This window comes from Euprymna scolopes, chromosome 34, assembly GCF_053919585.1.
Source record: "Euprymna scolopes isolate OS-2025 chromosome 34, ASM5391958v1, whole genome shotgun sequence".
NCBI classification, from domain to species: domain Eukaryota; kingdom Metazoa; phylum Mollusca; class Cephalopoda; order Sepiida; family Sepiolidae; genus Euprymna; species Euprymna scolopes.
This window is the reverse complement of record NC_136515.1, coordinates 22,759,379-22,774,873: the sequence shown is the minus strand read 5'-3', so window position 1 is coordinate 22,774,873 and position 15,495 is coordinate 22,759,379. Positions and strand designations below refer to the sequence as shown.

General features: G+C 32.4%; 1 protein-coding gene across 2 annotated transcripts in view; it reads right to left on the bottom strand.

Annotated features, from left to right (window-relative positions):
• Positions 1-15,495, bottom strand: part of LOC145259130 (RING finger protein 150-like) — a 182,220-nt gene that overhangs the window by 7,740 nt on the left and 158,985 nt on the right. For both annotated transcript variants that reach the window (XM_080116809.1, XM_080116810.1), the window contains exons 4-5: positions 7,431-7,513; positions 4,143-4,239 (exon numbers count right to left, since the gene is read on the bottom strand). In XM_080116809.1, the coding sequence (XP_079972935.1) occupies positions 4,143-4,239; positions 7,431-7,513 (180 nt within the window). The remainder of the gene's footprint in view (positions 1-4,142; positions 4,240-7,430; positions 7,514-15,495) is intronic.

Sequence of the window (15,495 nt, the reverse complement as noted above, 5' to 3'; positions counted from 1 at the left end):
TCATTATTAGAATTATGTGGAAGATCAATGGGGGGAAGAAATAGTCAAAAGACTATTCGACTAAAAAAAAAAAAAAGAAGCTCGAGGTATCTTTCGTTGGACACTTTTAAAGCGATTAAAATAAAACAATTTACACCTAATTAAAAATGGAGGCGAGGGGAGAGGTGAATCCCCAAATATATATATAACTACACGGGGCGAATTAAATGAATGAATAGCCTGTGATATAGCGTCCATTTTTCAGAACCTAAGATTAAATAAAAAAAAAGATTAACTTGCCTGCAAATAAGTGCAGAAACAAGAAATAATGGCGCAATGTAGGCATTTTTTTTTTAATCAGAACTCTTTAAACAGATGTAATTTATGCGATAGCTCCTTTTGCCTGCAGAGCGATGGTCTGCGCATTAGTACAGTTACAGCCTCCAAAATATTGAGATGTTGATTGGAACGGGCCTTCTTTACAATGCGAAAACAGCCATCATAATACGCTTCACCACATGCTTTATTGTCATACAAGTGCGCATCAATTGATGACTCATGAATAGGTGAGCGCCCGGATGTGCTCTGTAAATGCCTGGGTGTGTTCTGTGAACATCTGTATGTGTTCAACAATGTGTTTATTTCCGACCCCCGGGACTTTCGAAAAACGCAGGGACATGCTTGCCAATCTGACTCCCAGACGTTGAAACGGATTGATATACAACTAAACGTTTTTGTAGTGTGGGAAGTGTATCTTTCTTAAAAGCTGGGAAGGCAGTTTTAGTGCCAAACACCACACGAGGTTGCGTTTTTCGAAATATTCATCAACTAGCGATAATTTCCGTAGCAATAAAGCTCATTCTAACAACCAGAAATGGCTTGTTGCGCTTACTCGCACCAGGCATGGTTCAGGGATTGAAGTTGACCATCATATATTCAACTTCTCTTGTATTAGTCTTTCTCGTGCATTCGAGAAGTTTTATCATCACACAAGCCGAAAGGCCCGACATATAAAATCAACAGTAAGTTCTTTTATATGACAGGGGCGCTTTCGAAATGAATGTTTCTATTTAGAGCACAATTGAACCATGATATTTGACTTTTGAATTTTAAACTTTGATTCAAGCCATTATATAAAATAATTTTATGAAATCAACAGTAGATTCTCTACAGTGCAATGTAAACTACAATGCTTTGTGGACTAAGTCACTGTGTGGGTGTGGTATGTGATGTTTCTTCTCAGTGCACTGCGGTGGGTCCCTAACTAGAGTAGGCAAGTAATCGATTTGATTGAAAAATGCGCGATTTCACAGATTTCGATGACAATAAAAATATGGGAGTGTAAAACATCCGTTGATCATCAATCGATCCCGGGCAATGTCGGTCTCCCTGCTAATATTATATATACATATTTAAAATTAATATATATGTATATACATATATATATATATATATATATATATTCAATGATGATTGCCATCTACATTTCTACTCGGTCACAGCTGACTGATTAGGAACAATTAGCCCCCTACATCAAAGTGGCACTGTATCTTGTTTGGGGTGAAAACTAAAATAAATAAATAAATAAATAAAGATACACCAGTAGATTAAATAAAGAGTTTAATTAAAAATTCAGTATATTGTTTGACATAAATATTTCCAAGTCTTAAAAAATGCACCTGAAAAAGGTCAGGGGTTAAAGTGGTTGAAACGTTGTGAAAATCGCCATCTCTAAAAATTCTAAAACAAAAGAAAAAAATTGGTGATTTATAAAGAATGCAGTCACGGAAGAACACGAGAAAAGTCTTTTTTAGGCATTAAATTATGTTGTTGTTTTTTTTTTTGTTGTACATTATAAATATATGATCTATATATTAATACCGTAATACTTTTAACGTACGTACGTGTGTCACGGCTTCCAGATTATAAATTATTTGATCGGGAGATCCTATTTATTAAAAAGGAGGATAGAAAGTGATAACATACTACGAACATTAAATTTTAGTATATAGATGCGCTTATTTAATGTCCATAGTATGTTATCACCTTCTATGCTTTTTTTTAATAAATAGGATCTCCCGATCACCGAAGACGAAATGTAAAAAAAAAAAAATATAAATAGATAAAAAATAATATGATGATTTAGGTCGTATATGATACTAAAAATATACCTGATACTAAAAATATACCTGTAAAAAAAAATATAAATAGATAAAAAATAATATGATGATTTAGGTCGTATATGATACTAAAAATATACCTGATACTAAAAATATACCTGTAAAAAAAAATATAAATAGATAAAAAATAATATGATGATTTAGGTCGTATATGATACTAAAAATATACCTGATACTAAAAATATACCTGTAAAAAAAAAATATAAATAAATAAAAAATAATATGATGATTTAGGTCGTATATGATACTAAAAATATACCTGATACTAAAAATATACCTGTAAAAAAAAATATAAATAAATAAAAAATAATATGATGATTTAGGTCGTATATGATACTAAAAATATACCTGATACTAAAAATATACCTGTAAAAAAAAATATAAATAAATAAAAAATAATATGATGATTTAGGTCGTATATGATACTAAAAATATACCTGATACTAAAAATATACCTGTAAAAAAAAAAATATAAATAGATAAAAAATAATATGATGATTTAGGTCGTATATGATACTAAAAATATACCTGATACTAAAAATATACCTGTAAAAAAAAATATACATAAATAAAAAATAATATGATGATTTAGGTCGTATATGATACTAAAAATATACCTGATACTAAAAATATACCTGTAAAAAAAAATATAAATAAATAAAAAATAATATGATGATTTAGGTCGTATATGATACTAAAAATATACCTGATACTAAAAATATACCTGTAAAAAAAAAATATATAAATAGATAAAAAATAATATGATGATTTAGGTCGTATATGATACTAAAAATATACCTGATACTAAAAATATACCTGTAAAAAAAAATATACATAAATAAAAAATAATATGATGATTTAGGTCGTATATGATACTAAAAATATACCTGATACTAAAAATATACCTGTAAAAAAAAATATAAATAAATAAAAAATAATATGATGATTTAGGTCGTATATGATACTAAAATATACTTTCTTGGTCTTCTGGCTAGGATCCAAGCGTAGTATCTGTTCTGTCTAAAGATGGTAAAAAATATGGCACAATCACGTTGACACACCGGTTCTCACCAGATCACCGAAGTTAAGCAACGTTGAGCCTGGTCAGAACCAGATGGGTGACCATTTGGGAAGGTGAGGTGCTGTATGTACTACGAGGTAAAATACTAGGTTGGGAAGCTGGTGTGGTTTATCATTCTCTCAAAGGTAGATAGGCTTCTCTTAAGCCATGGTAGGCAACCCATCTAGGGATGGCGTCACAATAAAAAAAATACCCTTCATAGCCCCAGCAAAGCATCAAGTATTCAGCTACAGACAAGATTTGAATTACACTACAACCGCGTGTAGCGAATTCAATCTCAGCTATGGTCGCATGTTTCATTTTTTAAAAATGGTATAATGATATCGTGGGGATTCTGTTTGTGCCGGGTATCTATACAATGGAAATATGTCACAGATTCCTATAAGGATATTGGAGATAAACTGTAATAACCAAATATATTTTTACATTACATTAACCAAATTACTTAGATAAATAATTTTACAGTTTTAACAAAAGGGCTACAATAATATCACGGAGTCTCCATTCATGCTGAACGTCCACAACATGCGCAGCAGCAATATATTACACATGAAAGACACTGCTGTGGAATTTCCACATGTTTTGCTAACTATTAATAAATATTATTAGATGAGGAATCATTTAGAGTAGAAATTCAAGTTTCATTGTTAGATGAACATGACATCAGGTTAAATTCATTAGCTATATTGCTTTTAAAATAGGATTTTTACATAACTTTGGTACTTTTCAAACATGCATAATGCTTAATGGACTTAAATGGAAATGTTTCTTCATTTAGTAATATATAACGAAAATAACAAAAAACTACTTTCAATGACTAGACAAATTTTTTCTCGGATTCTTCCATCTTTATAAAATATCCCAAATTTTATTTCAAAGAAGTGACAGGTATCGTAACTTACAGGCATTCCATATGCTCGGAGTATGTCCATTTTACACATGGGGCAGCTCCTTTGTTCGAGGAGCCAAGGATCAACACAAGATTTGTGCAGAATATGTCTGGAGAGGAAAAAAAAAGAGAATTAAATGATAGAAGTCTAATTGATATCATCATTTAACCTTATACTCAAGTGGCTTTTAGCCTTGCTTAAGGTAACTCATGAGTAAAAGAAAAAGATGTAACAGAGTGTGGACATGCATATAGCAGCTGTATGGAAATTACTGAGCCATGTGCAAGGTGACGTCACAGCAAGGAAAAAGATTATATGAAGAAGAACATGTGCATAGACCGAGGATCATGTTGGAGAGCACGTAGATATATGGGTTACACAGGTGGCCCGAGAGTGACGGGTTTAAACAAGAGACAAAGCAGTATTCAGGAAAGTACCTGGAAATAAATGTTTTTCAACAGAAAAAAAGTGAGTCAAGTTATTCCCTGTCTTGGTTTCCACATGTGTAAAGCATGTTACAAAAGAGCTTATGTTACAGTTCCAATCGGATCTATTTGATTCCATAGTCTGTATCTTTGAAAATAGATTTTAACAAATAATAGTTGCTCCATATTATTTAATTGGAATTCTTATTGAGATGAGTATTATTTATTAATTTATTTTTTGCGGACTATTATCCTCAGCTTTCTTAGTTGTTATTTCACGACGTTTCGGCCAACTATTCCTCTGGCCTTCATCAGGTGGTAACCATGACGGGATAGGAACTCTGAATCTCCTAACTGCATTCTCAGCAATTACGGTCATCCATAGTTGTTGTCATCTCACCACGTTTTGTCCAAGTAAGCCTCTGGCCGGCTTTGGGTAGGATTGAAACCGCTATCTTCAGACAATTCTCACCTGGAACTGTAGTGCAGTTAGGAGATTCAGAGTTCTTATCCTGTTGCGGTTACCACCTGACAAAGGCCAGAGGAATAGTTGGCTGAAACATCATTAAACAACATCTAAGAAAGATGAGGATAATAGTCCGCAATAAAATAAATTATTAGTTGCTCTATTGATGATCTATACAATTTATCTTTGTCGGCCATTTTGTTTCATAAAATCAAAACAAAAACTGAAAGTCATCAAAAAATCGATCCTCAAATTACAATTCTATTCAATTTTGATTGGTTGGATGTGGATTTGGACATAGATAGATTTTCATATTAAAAAAAATTTCTTTATATGACTTTTATTAATTTCCGTGTCGAATAATTATCCAACCATTTGACATAGCAGACAGGGACGCATTCAAAATGAATGCTTCTGTTTAAAACCATGAACTTTTGCATTTTAAACTTTAATTCAAACCATTATATAAAATAATTTCATAAAATCAATGTAGACTACAAAGTATTGTAGATTAAGTCACCGTAGGGAGGCCTGTGAAGCTTCCTTCTGGTGCAACACGATGGGTTCCCAACTAGAGCAGGCAATCAATCGATTTAATTGAAAAATGGGCAATTTTACCGATTTCAATAACAAAAATATTAGAAGTGTAGAACATTTATTGATCCTCATGCAATGCGGGGCAATGTCGGGGCTCCCTATTAGTATATATATATATATATATATATATATATATATATATATATATATATATATATATACACACACACACACATAATTCATATATGAAATATCGATGCCACCGTTCAATCCCGAAAGACAAAGGATACCCCTGCAGGGACAGCTGTGCGTGTAATTGTGTGGTAAGGGTTGCACAATCCCTCACCGCACCTCTCTTGAATCGGCACTGTTTGAGTACAGTGGCAAGGAGAAATCCAGGACGACTGGAACCATGCCGAGATAAGCAGAGAGCACATACATATATATATATGAGCAGTGATACAGCGAAACAGTATTGTATGTGGATGACTATAATGCTCCCTATCTTGGGTTGAAAATATTGGGAAGTGTTATAAAAACTGACATTAGCATATTAAGCGATTCTCTTTGTGTAAACAAATCGAGCTTAGGCATTTGGACGATGGCAAAACATCGTTAATTCACTACCCGCACAGCAGCAGTCGAATAGCGTAATCGTGAGAAGCCTTGACTGTTGTTTGGGTAATCGAGTTTCGATCCTGGCTTGAGGTAGTTGCCTGTCTAGCCGCACCGATGAGCTGTGATACAGCGAAACAGTACTGTATGTGGATGACTATATATATATATATAAATATATATATATATGATTGCTTAATTATTAAACACTAGTGTCTGTAGGTATAATATAATAAATATTATTTAATTATAATTATGAAGCCCCTTTAAGAATACTTAAGGATGGGCACTGTCTGCAGAATAATAACTAAAAGGCAGTCAACAATTGTTTATGCAATGTTCACGACTTCCAACAGTTTATATTGTCTAATGAATTGGCTCGATTTCGGCATTTAATAGCATTTAATCAATTGTTTGGTGAACCTCCGATAAAGGCTTAGCAAATGGAGAAAATGGTAGCTTTGTGGCCAGATTCGAATCTTATGATCACCAGGAATTGTCACCACTACACTGATGATTGCATAAGCATGAAACACTAGTGTCTGTAGGCATAAAAGAATTAATATTTAATTATTAATATATGTATGAATATTATAAGAAAAAAGAAAATTAAAACTGTAAGTTGAAATTTACAATCAAATTTATTGTTCGACTGAATACTCAAAAAAAAAAAAAAAAAAAAAAAACAATTTACAAAGTTCTTATTCCGTGGAGTTTCAAAGGAGAAAACAATTTACAAAGTCCTTATTCTGGAACATCCTTTGAAACTCCGCGGAATAAGGACTTTGTAAATTATTTTTTGGAGTATTCAGTCGAACAATAAATTTGATTGTAAATTTCAACTTAGTTTTAATTTTCTTTCTCTATTGTTTGTGTATTGAGCTTTTTTCATTTTGTTGGGATTAAAATATCTATATATAAATACTTGATATTTATATTAGATTGAAGTTTAGCATTGCTTATATCAGGTAAACACTGCATCTTTTTTTATTTCATTATTTTATATATATATATATATATATATATATATATATATATATGAAAGAACTGACTGAAGAATTTAGAATCAGGGAATTATCCAGTGTCTTAATATTGCTGGAATTACATAGCTAATCTAAGGCCTATCGACATATAGCTATAGTCTATAGAAACACAAAAAGCATGGGTGGGATGATTGTTCCACATTTGTCTCAATCTAAACTCATCAGATAGGCAGACAGAAGAAGCCAGAAATAAAATACGGAATCTGTGACTTACTTGCAAGGTAAAATCCTGATAACATCGGATGGCTTGTAACCTTCGATGCACACAGCACATTGATCATGATCAGATTCCAGTTCCTGCAATCAAAAAAAATTTTTTTTTTTTTAAATTAAAAGACGTTAGTTGTTCTATAAAAATGGCAAATCCTCTGAAAACAAATTTTCATTCGTGTAGGATGTTGGTTTGGTTATTTTGTTTTACGGCATATCAGCCCTTTTCGGCTATTTAATGCCAAATCCAGTCATTTTGGTAAAAAAATTTGATGCCCCAAGTTCCTTACATCGTCAAATATTTGTTCATGGTGTTTGGTTTATTTTGTTTTTGTTTTTTTCATGGCATATCAACCCTTTTTAAGTTATTTAATTCTGAATCTAATAATTTTGAAAAAAAAAAAGTTTTATGCTCCAAGTTCATTACATTCCCGAATATTTATTCATAGTGTTTGGTTTGGTTATTTTGTTTTGTTTTACGGCATATCGACCCTTTTCGGGCTATTTAATACTGTAATGTATAGATAGAGACGTAGACAAAAAGACAAACAAAATTAAAGCGAAAAATAAAATAAAGACAAAGGTGAAGATTAGTTTAGTAAAATAAAAACCAAAATACAAAAAAAAAAAAATTCTTGTAACCTCCCCCCCCCCATCCTCGATAATGTGTACTTACTCTATTATGACCTTTCAGTTAATGCAAATGTTCACTTTCACGAAATAAGTTATGCTGATAATAAAACGCCAGGTCAGGTGTCACTTGGTATGCATCCATTATTTATAAGCGTGACACTGAAGTCATTCAAGGTCGATTAGTGCCATCAGAAGAGAAAGTTAAATCCGACACCTTCTTATAATCTGGGAGAAAGATAAAAAAAAAAAAAAGGGTGGTCATATGACATCAGACATCTTGGCAGACAAGTTTGCAGCCACGGCTGCCATAACCATGGTTTATGTCAGGCCAAAACCTACTTAACCTTTTGTTGGGTAAAAGAGACCAGGCCAAAGACAGCTTATTGTCAAAAACCTTTTATAAACATATTGAACCAGAAAAGATGCAGAAGAAGCAATAGCGGATCACAACTAAGGCAGCCAACTAGTGTTGACAATCTACACCGTTGCAAGTCGTGAAATTGTATAAACACTAGTTGATTTGCTTCTTCCTCATCTTTTCTGCTATTGTTAATCTGCTATTGCTTTGCGTAATATTGGTTTGTAATTCTGATAGAATTTCGAATTATTCAAAATTAAATAATTTAAAATTAAAATTTTAAATTAACCGAAGTCAATCCAACGATGACTTGCTAAAAATGTCGGCGAAAAAAATCGACTCCTCCTTGTACAAAACGGTCGAGTTTAGGGTGAAGGAATTAATGTTTTTGGCCAATTTTTCGATATTTGTCATCCGAGATGTTGAGCTTCGAAATGATACTGATCTTGTCAGGATCCGTCACCTCTCTCAAAAGTTTTTGTAAGACATACAAACATACACACGCATACATACATACATACATACATACATACATTTAAACAGACAGGTAAGATTTATATTATAAATAATGTTTTACAAGTGAACTCACTGGCTTCTTCATATTAAATCGGCCATGAGTTTGACAAGAATTGGTTTGTAATAAAATTGCGAATTGCTTAAAACTTCTACCTAGTCATGGCTGATGGAACAAGAATATGCTACCATGTGGATTAGATAAAGGATTCTGTTTGAAATTCCATGCAGATTTCTTAGTTGAACAAGATTGAAAAAGACCGGAGGTTACATCGGGGGTAGTCACGTCAAGGAGGTACAAGTGCTTGCAGTTAGTCAGAGCATTCACCATTAAAGTACTTGTAGAACAGGCAGAGGGATGCAATATTTCTTCGATGGGACAGAGGCTGAAGCTTAGATGACAGTTCAGGACCTATCAGATTGGCGACTCTCTTTTGAACCCTGTCCAGGAGTGAGAGACAAGCAGCAGATGCACCAGCCCAAATGTGACAGCAATACTCCATACATGGAGCGAATGGTGGCCTTATAGAGGTACAGGATACTTTCAGGCGTAAGTAATTTTCTGGCACGGTAGAGAGAGCCCACCTTCTTTGCAGCAGCCTTGGCAATGCTCTCAATGTATATATATATATTCCAGTTCATGTTCCCTGTAAACGTTAGGCCGAGGAGTTTAAAGGATGTACTCTCAGGCAGTGTATTCTTAGCCATTGCTATTGGTGGTAGAAAAGGTTTCTTGTAGTTATTGAAGGAAACAAGCTTAGTCTTGGCAGCATTGAATGTGACCATCCATTTTTGTTCCCATTCCACTACAGATTGCAGGTCATCCTCTAGTGATTCTGCCATTTCCCTAGATATTTGTTCATTTGTTTTCCCCTCATGCTTGTTATAGAGGGTGGTCTCATCAGCAAATATACCCACCTTGTAACGAGTGATGTAACCCACTTTCTGGTTTACACCATCCAGTTACGCATGCGCGCATAAACACTAACCCATAACAACGTAAACAAATAAACACAAATCGCTTCTTTTGCAGATTTTGACATGCACACTGAAATATTAACGTTATTGTTTCGAAATTATTATTTAACATGGGAAGAGGGGGGTGTTTTGCAACTATTCTTTATTACAACTATACTGTCGCTATTTTCTTACAACTAAACAACTTTAACCCTCTGACAAACATAAGAACAATTGTAGTAAAGCCAAGACTACTACTAGTACTACTCCCTATCTGTCCCTTTCCTTCCTTCCTACTTTTTTTATTTTTTGTTTACATTTCTAGATACAAAATAGTTGTGTGAGAATGGTTAATTTGTTGACACATTTACTAATCTGTTTCAATATTAGTTTTATTTTATTTTATCTATTTAGGTTTTATTTTTTGCTTCAGGTTTTATTAATTATTTTTTTTTAGATTTTAAGTTTCTATAACTTGGTTGAAGGATTCCAATATGGGTTTTTCATTCTTATATTTCTCATCCGTAGGTTCATGTGCATTTTTGCTTCTAAATGACTTTCGTTAGTGTTCGATTCGTAGGAAAATCATGTTTAATTTTCGATTTTTGAGTGATTATTCGGAAAAATAGGTAAGTTTACACGAATAGGGAGGATTTTTTTTTCATGTTTGAGTGATCGATCCGTGATTTTTCATTTTAATATACTTTCATAGAAATGTTTCTGTTATGTAAAAAAAACCCTATTTTCTTTATGTCACAAGTGTCACGCTCATACACAAATTCTATAGCTAATATAACAAACTGATCCAACAGGTCACGGGTAGTCTAGTATATATATATATATATATATATATATATATATATATATATATATATATATATATATATATATATATATATATATAAATAATTGCATAAATATACATATATATATATATATATATAATTGCACAAACACATATATAATTGCACATACACACACACACATATATATAATTGCACATATATATACATATATATATATAATTGCACATATATATATTTGTGCAATTATATATATATATATATACGCAATTATATATATATATATATATATATATATATATATGCGCAATTATATATATATATATATATACATGCGCAATTATATATATATATATATATATATACATGCGCAATTATATATATATATATATATATATATATATATATATATATATATATATATATATATATTAGCAAAAGTACCTGTCGTTGACTGGGTTCAAAAACAGCCTACAGAAAATGGACTTTGATTTATGAAAGTATCATAGGTTATGAAAAGGAAGGGTTGTAAAGAGATAGCTTCGAATTTGGGGGTATCAAAACCAAAGCAAAATATTATAAAAGTAAAAATAAAATAGATAAACCCCATAATTTATTATACCATACCTGTTCACACTGAAACACTTATCACAATATTCTGTGAATCTATATTAAAAAACCTTGTTAAACTTTGTGACATATTTCCATTCTATGGAGGTCAAGCGCGAACGAACACCCCATAATTTTATTATACCATATTTCTTCAAACTGAAACATAATTATCAAAGTATACTTATGCAGATAGATATGAAAAGTCTTTATTAAAGTTTGTGCCTATTTTCATTCTATGGAGGCCAGGCGCAAACGTAGACCTCACAATTTTATTATACCATCCCTATTTAAGTTAAAACATACTTATCAAAGTATTATTATGTACATCTATATCCAAAACATTTGTGAACGTTTTTTTTTTTAATTTTTTAATTTTTTATGTCCATACTTTGTGGACCAGGCGCGTACGCAGACCCCATAATTTTAATGAATCATCATTATGCCAGATCAAACATACTCATTCCTGTGTCTCGATACATCTTCTATCATTATATGTGATCAGGTTTCTATAATAGTCAACCATATAGGAGCCTATTCGTGACCAGACACACACACAGACGTTCAGCTTTATATTATAGATATATATAAAATTGCACAAATATATATATGTATATATATATATATATATATATATATATATATATATATATATATATATATATATAATTGCACAAACATGTTCTAGAATGTATTGTTATCAGTTTTGGCATTCAGACTACGAGAATAGGATGCAGGCAGATAAATTTAGTGTTGTCTGAGAAAAGAATGAATGCAAATGTGATAAGAGTGTGTGAATGTTTTTGTTTTTTATATTTTTTCAGAATATATCAAATCTTAAAAAGATTGACCAATGAATGGCTACCCCTCCACCCCTAAAACCAAGAAAATTATTTTGGCATCTCATCAACTAGCCAAGAATTAAACGGATTTGATTGGTGCAAAAAGCAGTCAAATCGGTTTTAAAGCATAAGACGGAAGAGATGGTGTCGATGGTGCAATGGTTAATGCTGCTTTGTGTAGGAATTTTACAAAAGTCATTGCCAAAAAAGAATAAGAAAACGAATATTTTCACAGGAATTCACTAAATATGAAATACATTATCTACAATAATTAACATCTAGAATATAAATCTCACTATGTATGTATGTATGTATGTATGTATGTATGTTTTGCAAAAACAGAAGCGACGGATTTTCATGGGATCAGTATCATTTTGAAGCTCGACCTTTTGGATGATTGAAAAATTAGTTAAAAACATTAATTCCTTCACCCTCAACTGGGAACTTTTCTACAGGGAGGGGTCGATTTTTTCGCCGATGTTTTCGAAAGTCATCTTTTCGATTGACTAGCCTTAATTTTAACCTACGTCACTTCCGGTTTGGTGATGGGCGCAACAGCAAATTCGTCATTTTTTTTTTTTTAGCTTTCTTTTCCTCCTTCACGGTACGGGTTTGAGCCTACCTGCCTACTACCACATTTTTTTTTTGCTCAACACAGACCTCCAAACACACGGGCAACGCCGGGCACCCAGGCTAGTCAATCTATATAATAAAGAGAACAATCTATATATATCAGGTTGACAAGAAAGTTCTTGCGGTTTTTAACTTTTAAATTCAGATGAACACATCTTAACTCAAACAAAAAATTTATTGAATAAAATAAAATACACATCCGGTACACTTGAAAGCCAAATTACAATGCAATATTACCAAAATAAACAAATATTTTACTTGTTTGAAATTAATAATTTAAATATATTTTGAAGTCAAACTCTATCCTCAGTATTTTGTTTGTTTCTTTTTTTCTTCTTCTTTCTTGTCATGTTGTAAAGTTGGAGAAAGGAAAGTCAATCGTAAATATCTGCGTGTTGTCTCTCAGCGGTGTATTTTGAAAGGGCAACTCCGGTTTCGGGAAGTGGTGTAGAGCTTTGTCGGTGTCTAACCACCGAGCTGAACATCGCCGGTTGTCATAAAGAACCGAATTTTCATCCCAAGTTATAACTCAGTCGAGAAACGGGTCATTCTTGTTGCGTAAAAGAAGGGAAGATGGCACTTCATAACAGCGTTTCTTTTGGTTGTTGTTCAATTCGTGAGATACACATTTATCAAGTTTTTGTCTATCCAAAATCTCTCAAGTGGTTGAAAATAGTTGTACGCGTTACGTCTAATTCTGAAGCAAGTTCTCAAACAGTTATGCGTGGATTGGCTTCAACTAAGGCTTTTAATTGATCGTTGTCAACATCCAATAGCCGACCTTTCTACTCATCATCTTTAAAACTCTCGTCTCCACCACGAAATTTCTTAAAGCACCATTATGCTGTGCGTTCAGTAGTGGTTCCTGGATCAAACACTTTGTTGATATCGTGATTTCGGCCTAGCTTGAATTAAAATAAGAAAATTGTGCGGATTTGATTTTTTTCCATTTTGTATTCAACATCCTGAAAAGAAGATGATTGTTTTAAAACGATTATAATTTAAACGGTTAGATAGAAGTTCTTTAAAATGATATGTAAGTATTATAACGAAAACTTGCTTGAAAGTACATTTGAAATCAAAATTAAAAATTCTGCAAGAACTTTTTCGTCAACTTAATATAAATTACCCAGAATTACAAAAAATAATTCAGTAGATGTGCTAGATCAAGTTTATACAAAAATAATACATGATAATGGTCCGACATGTTGTATTTCTAAATGGAGGATATTAATTGAAAGCAAGGGAGATAAAAACGGGGGGGGGGGAATTGGTTTTTGTTAACCTTTCAGCAGGACTCTTTCTTCTGTATGACTTCTTTTTGAGACTTCATAACTTTTTTAATGTAAACCATTTTTTTAACTCCTGTTGAGTGCACATCTGATGCAGATTATACCAAAAACTCGCATAATTTAAAGAAAACTGATCTTGCAAAAAAAAAAAAAAAATTTCTGTGAGTTGGTTGCGTGGAACTTTGTCTTTAAAAAAAAATGGGATGTTACCTTTTAAAATAACCAAATGTCTAATGTTTAATTTGGCATCACAAACGAGTTGAGATTGTGGAAGTTTGTAAATATAGTAATGAAATTCTCTTTCATTTCACCTTGCGATTTTTCATTTATTTTTTCGGTTATTTTGATAGAAATGGGATGTAAGCAAAATTAAACCTTTTATAAATGTACAATTCTTTCTCTTGTGTTACTAATGGTTTTTCTTTTATTTCAAATTAATATTCAAATTTTAGGCGATAGCAAATTTATTTTTCGCATGAAAAAATATCAGTTTTTCTTTTCAAATTTGGTTTTGGCGATATTGTGTAACTCTAAGCATATAAAGATAGCCCCATCTATTATATAAAGGGTAGTTGTCTGTGTGTTTATGTTTCCATGTTCAACTAAAACTTAAAAAATACACAACAAACCCTTACAAAGTTGATATTTTTTTTTAATCATTGTAACTCTGGTTAGACGCCGATAGAGCTCCGCAACACTTCCTGAAGCCAAAGTTGCACCAAAAGAAGGTCATGTTGACTGGTTTTTTTTTCTGCGACCAGTCTCATCCATTAGTTCTTTGAATGAAGGCGAAACCATTATGGTGGTGAAGTACTGCATCAGAAACTTCGACAACAGCACACAGCATTAGTCAACAGAAAAGGCCCAATTCTCCTACATGGCAATGCCTGACCGCACGTTGCTAAACCGATCCTACAAAAGTTGAACGAATTGGGCTATAAAACTCTACCTCATCCACCATACTCTCTAAACCTCTTACCTACTGACTATCACTTTTCCAAGCATCTCCACAACTTTCTGCATAAAAAATGTTTCAAAAACCCAAATGATATCAAAAACGCCTTGAGCGACTTCATCGCCACCAGAATGCAAGATTTTTGCACTATTGGCATAAATACACTTGTTTTGCGTTGGCAAAAGTATGTTGATTCTAATGGTGCTTATTTCGATGAATAAATTTTTGTTTGAGCCGAGATATTTTCATTTGAATTTAAAAGTTAAAAACCACAAGAACTTTCTTGTCAATCTGATATTAATTTCGGCATGACACGTAAGTATGTAATAGTGTTTTCACCGAAACGCATTTTGTTTAAAACATCACTAATACAAGCACAACATATAACATGGATGTTTGGTGCATTTTAACAGGAAGCCAATATCTTCAGACAGCCTGATCTGGTAGCAGCACAGTGTCAACAAAAGCGAAAAG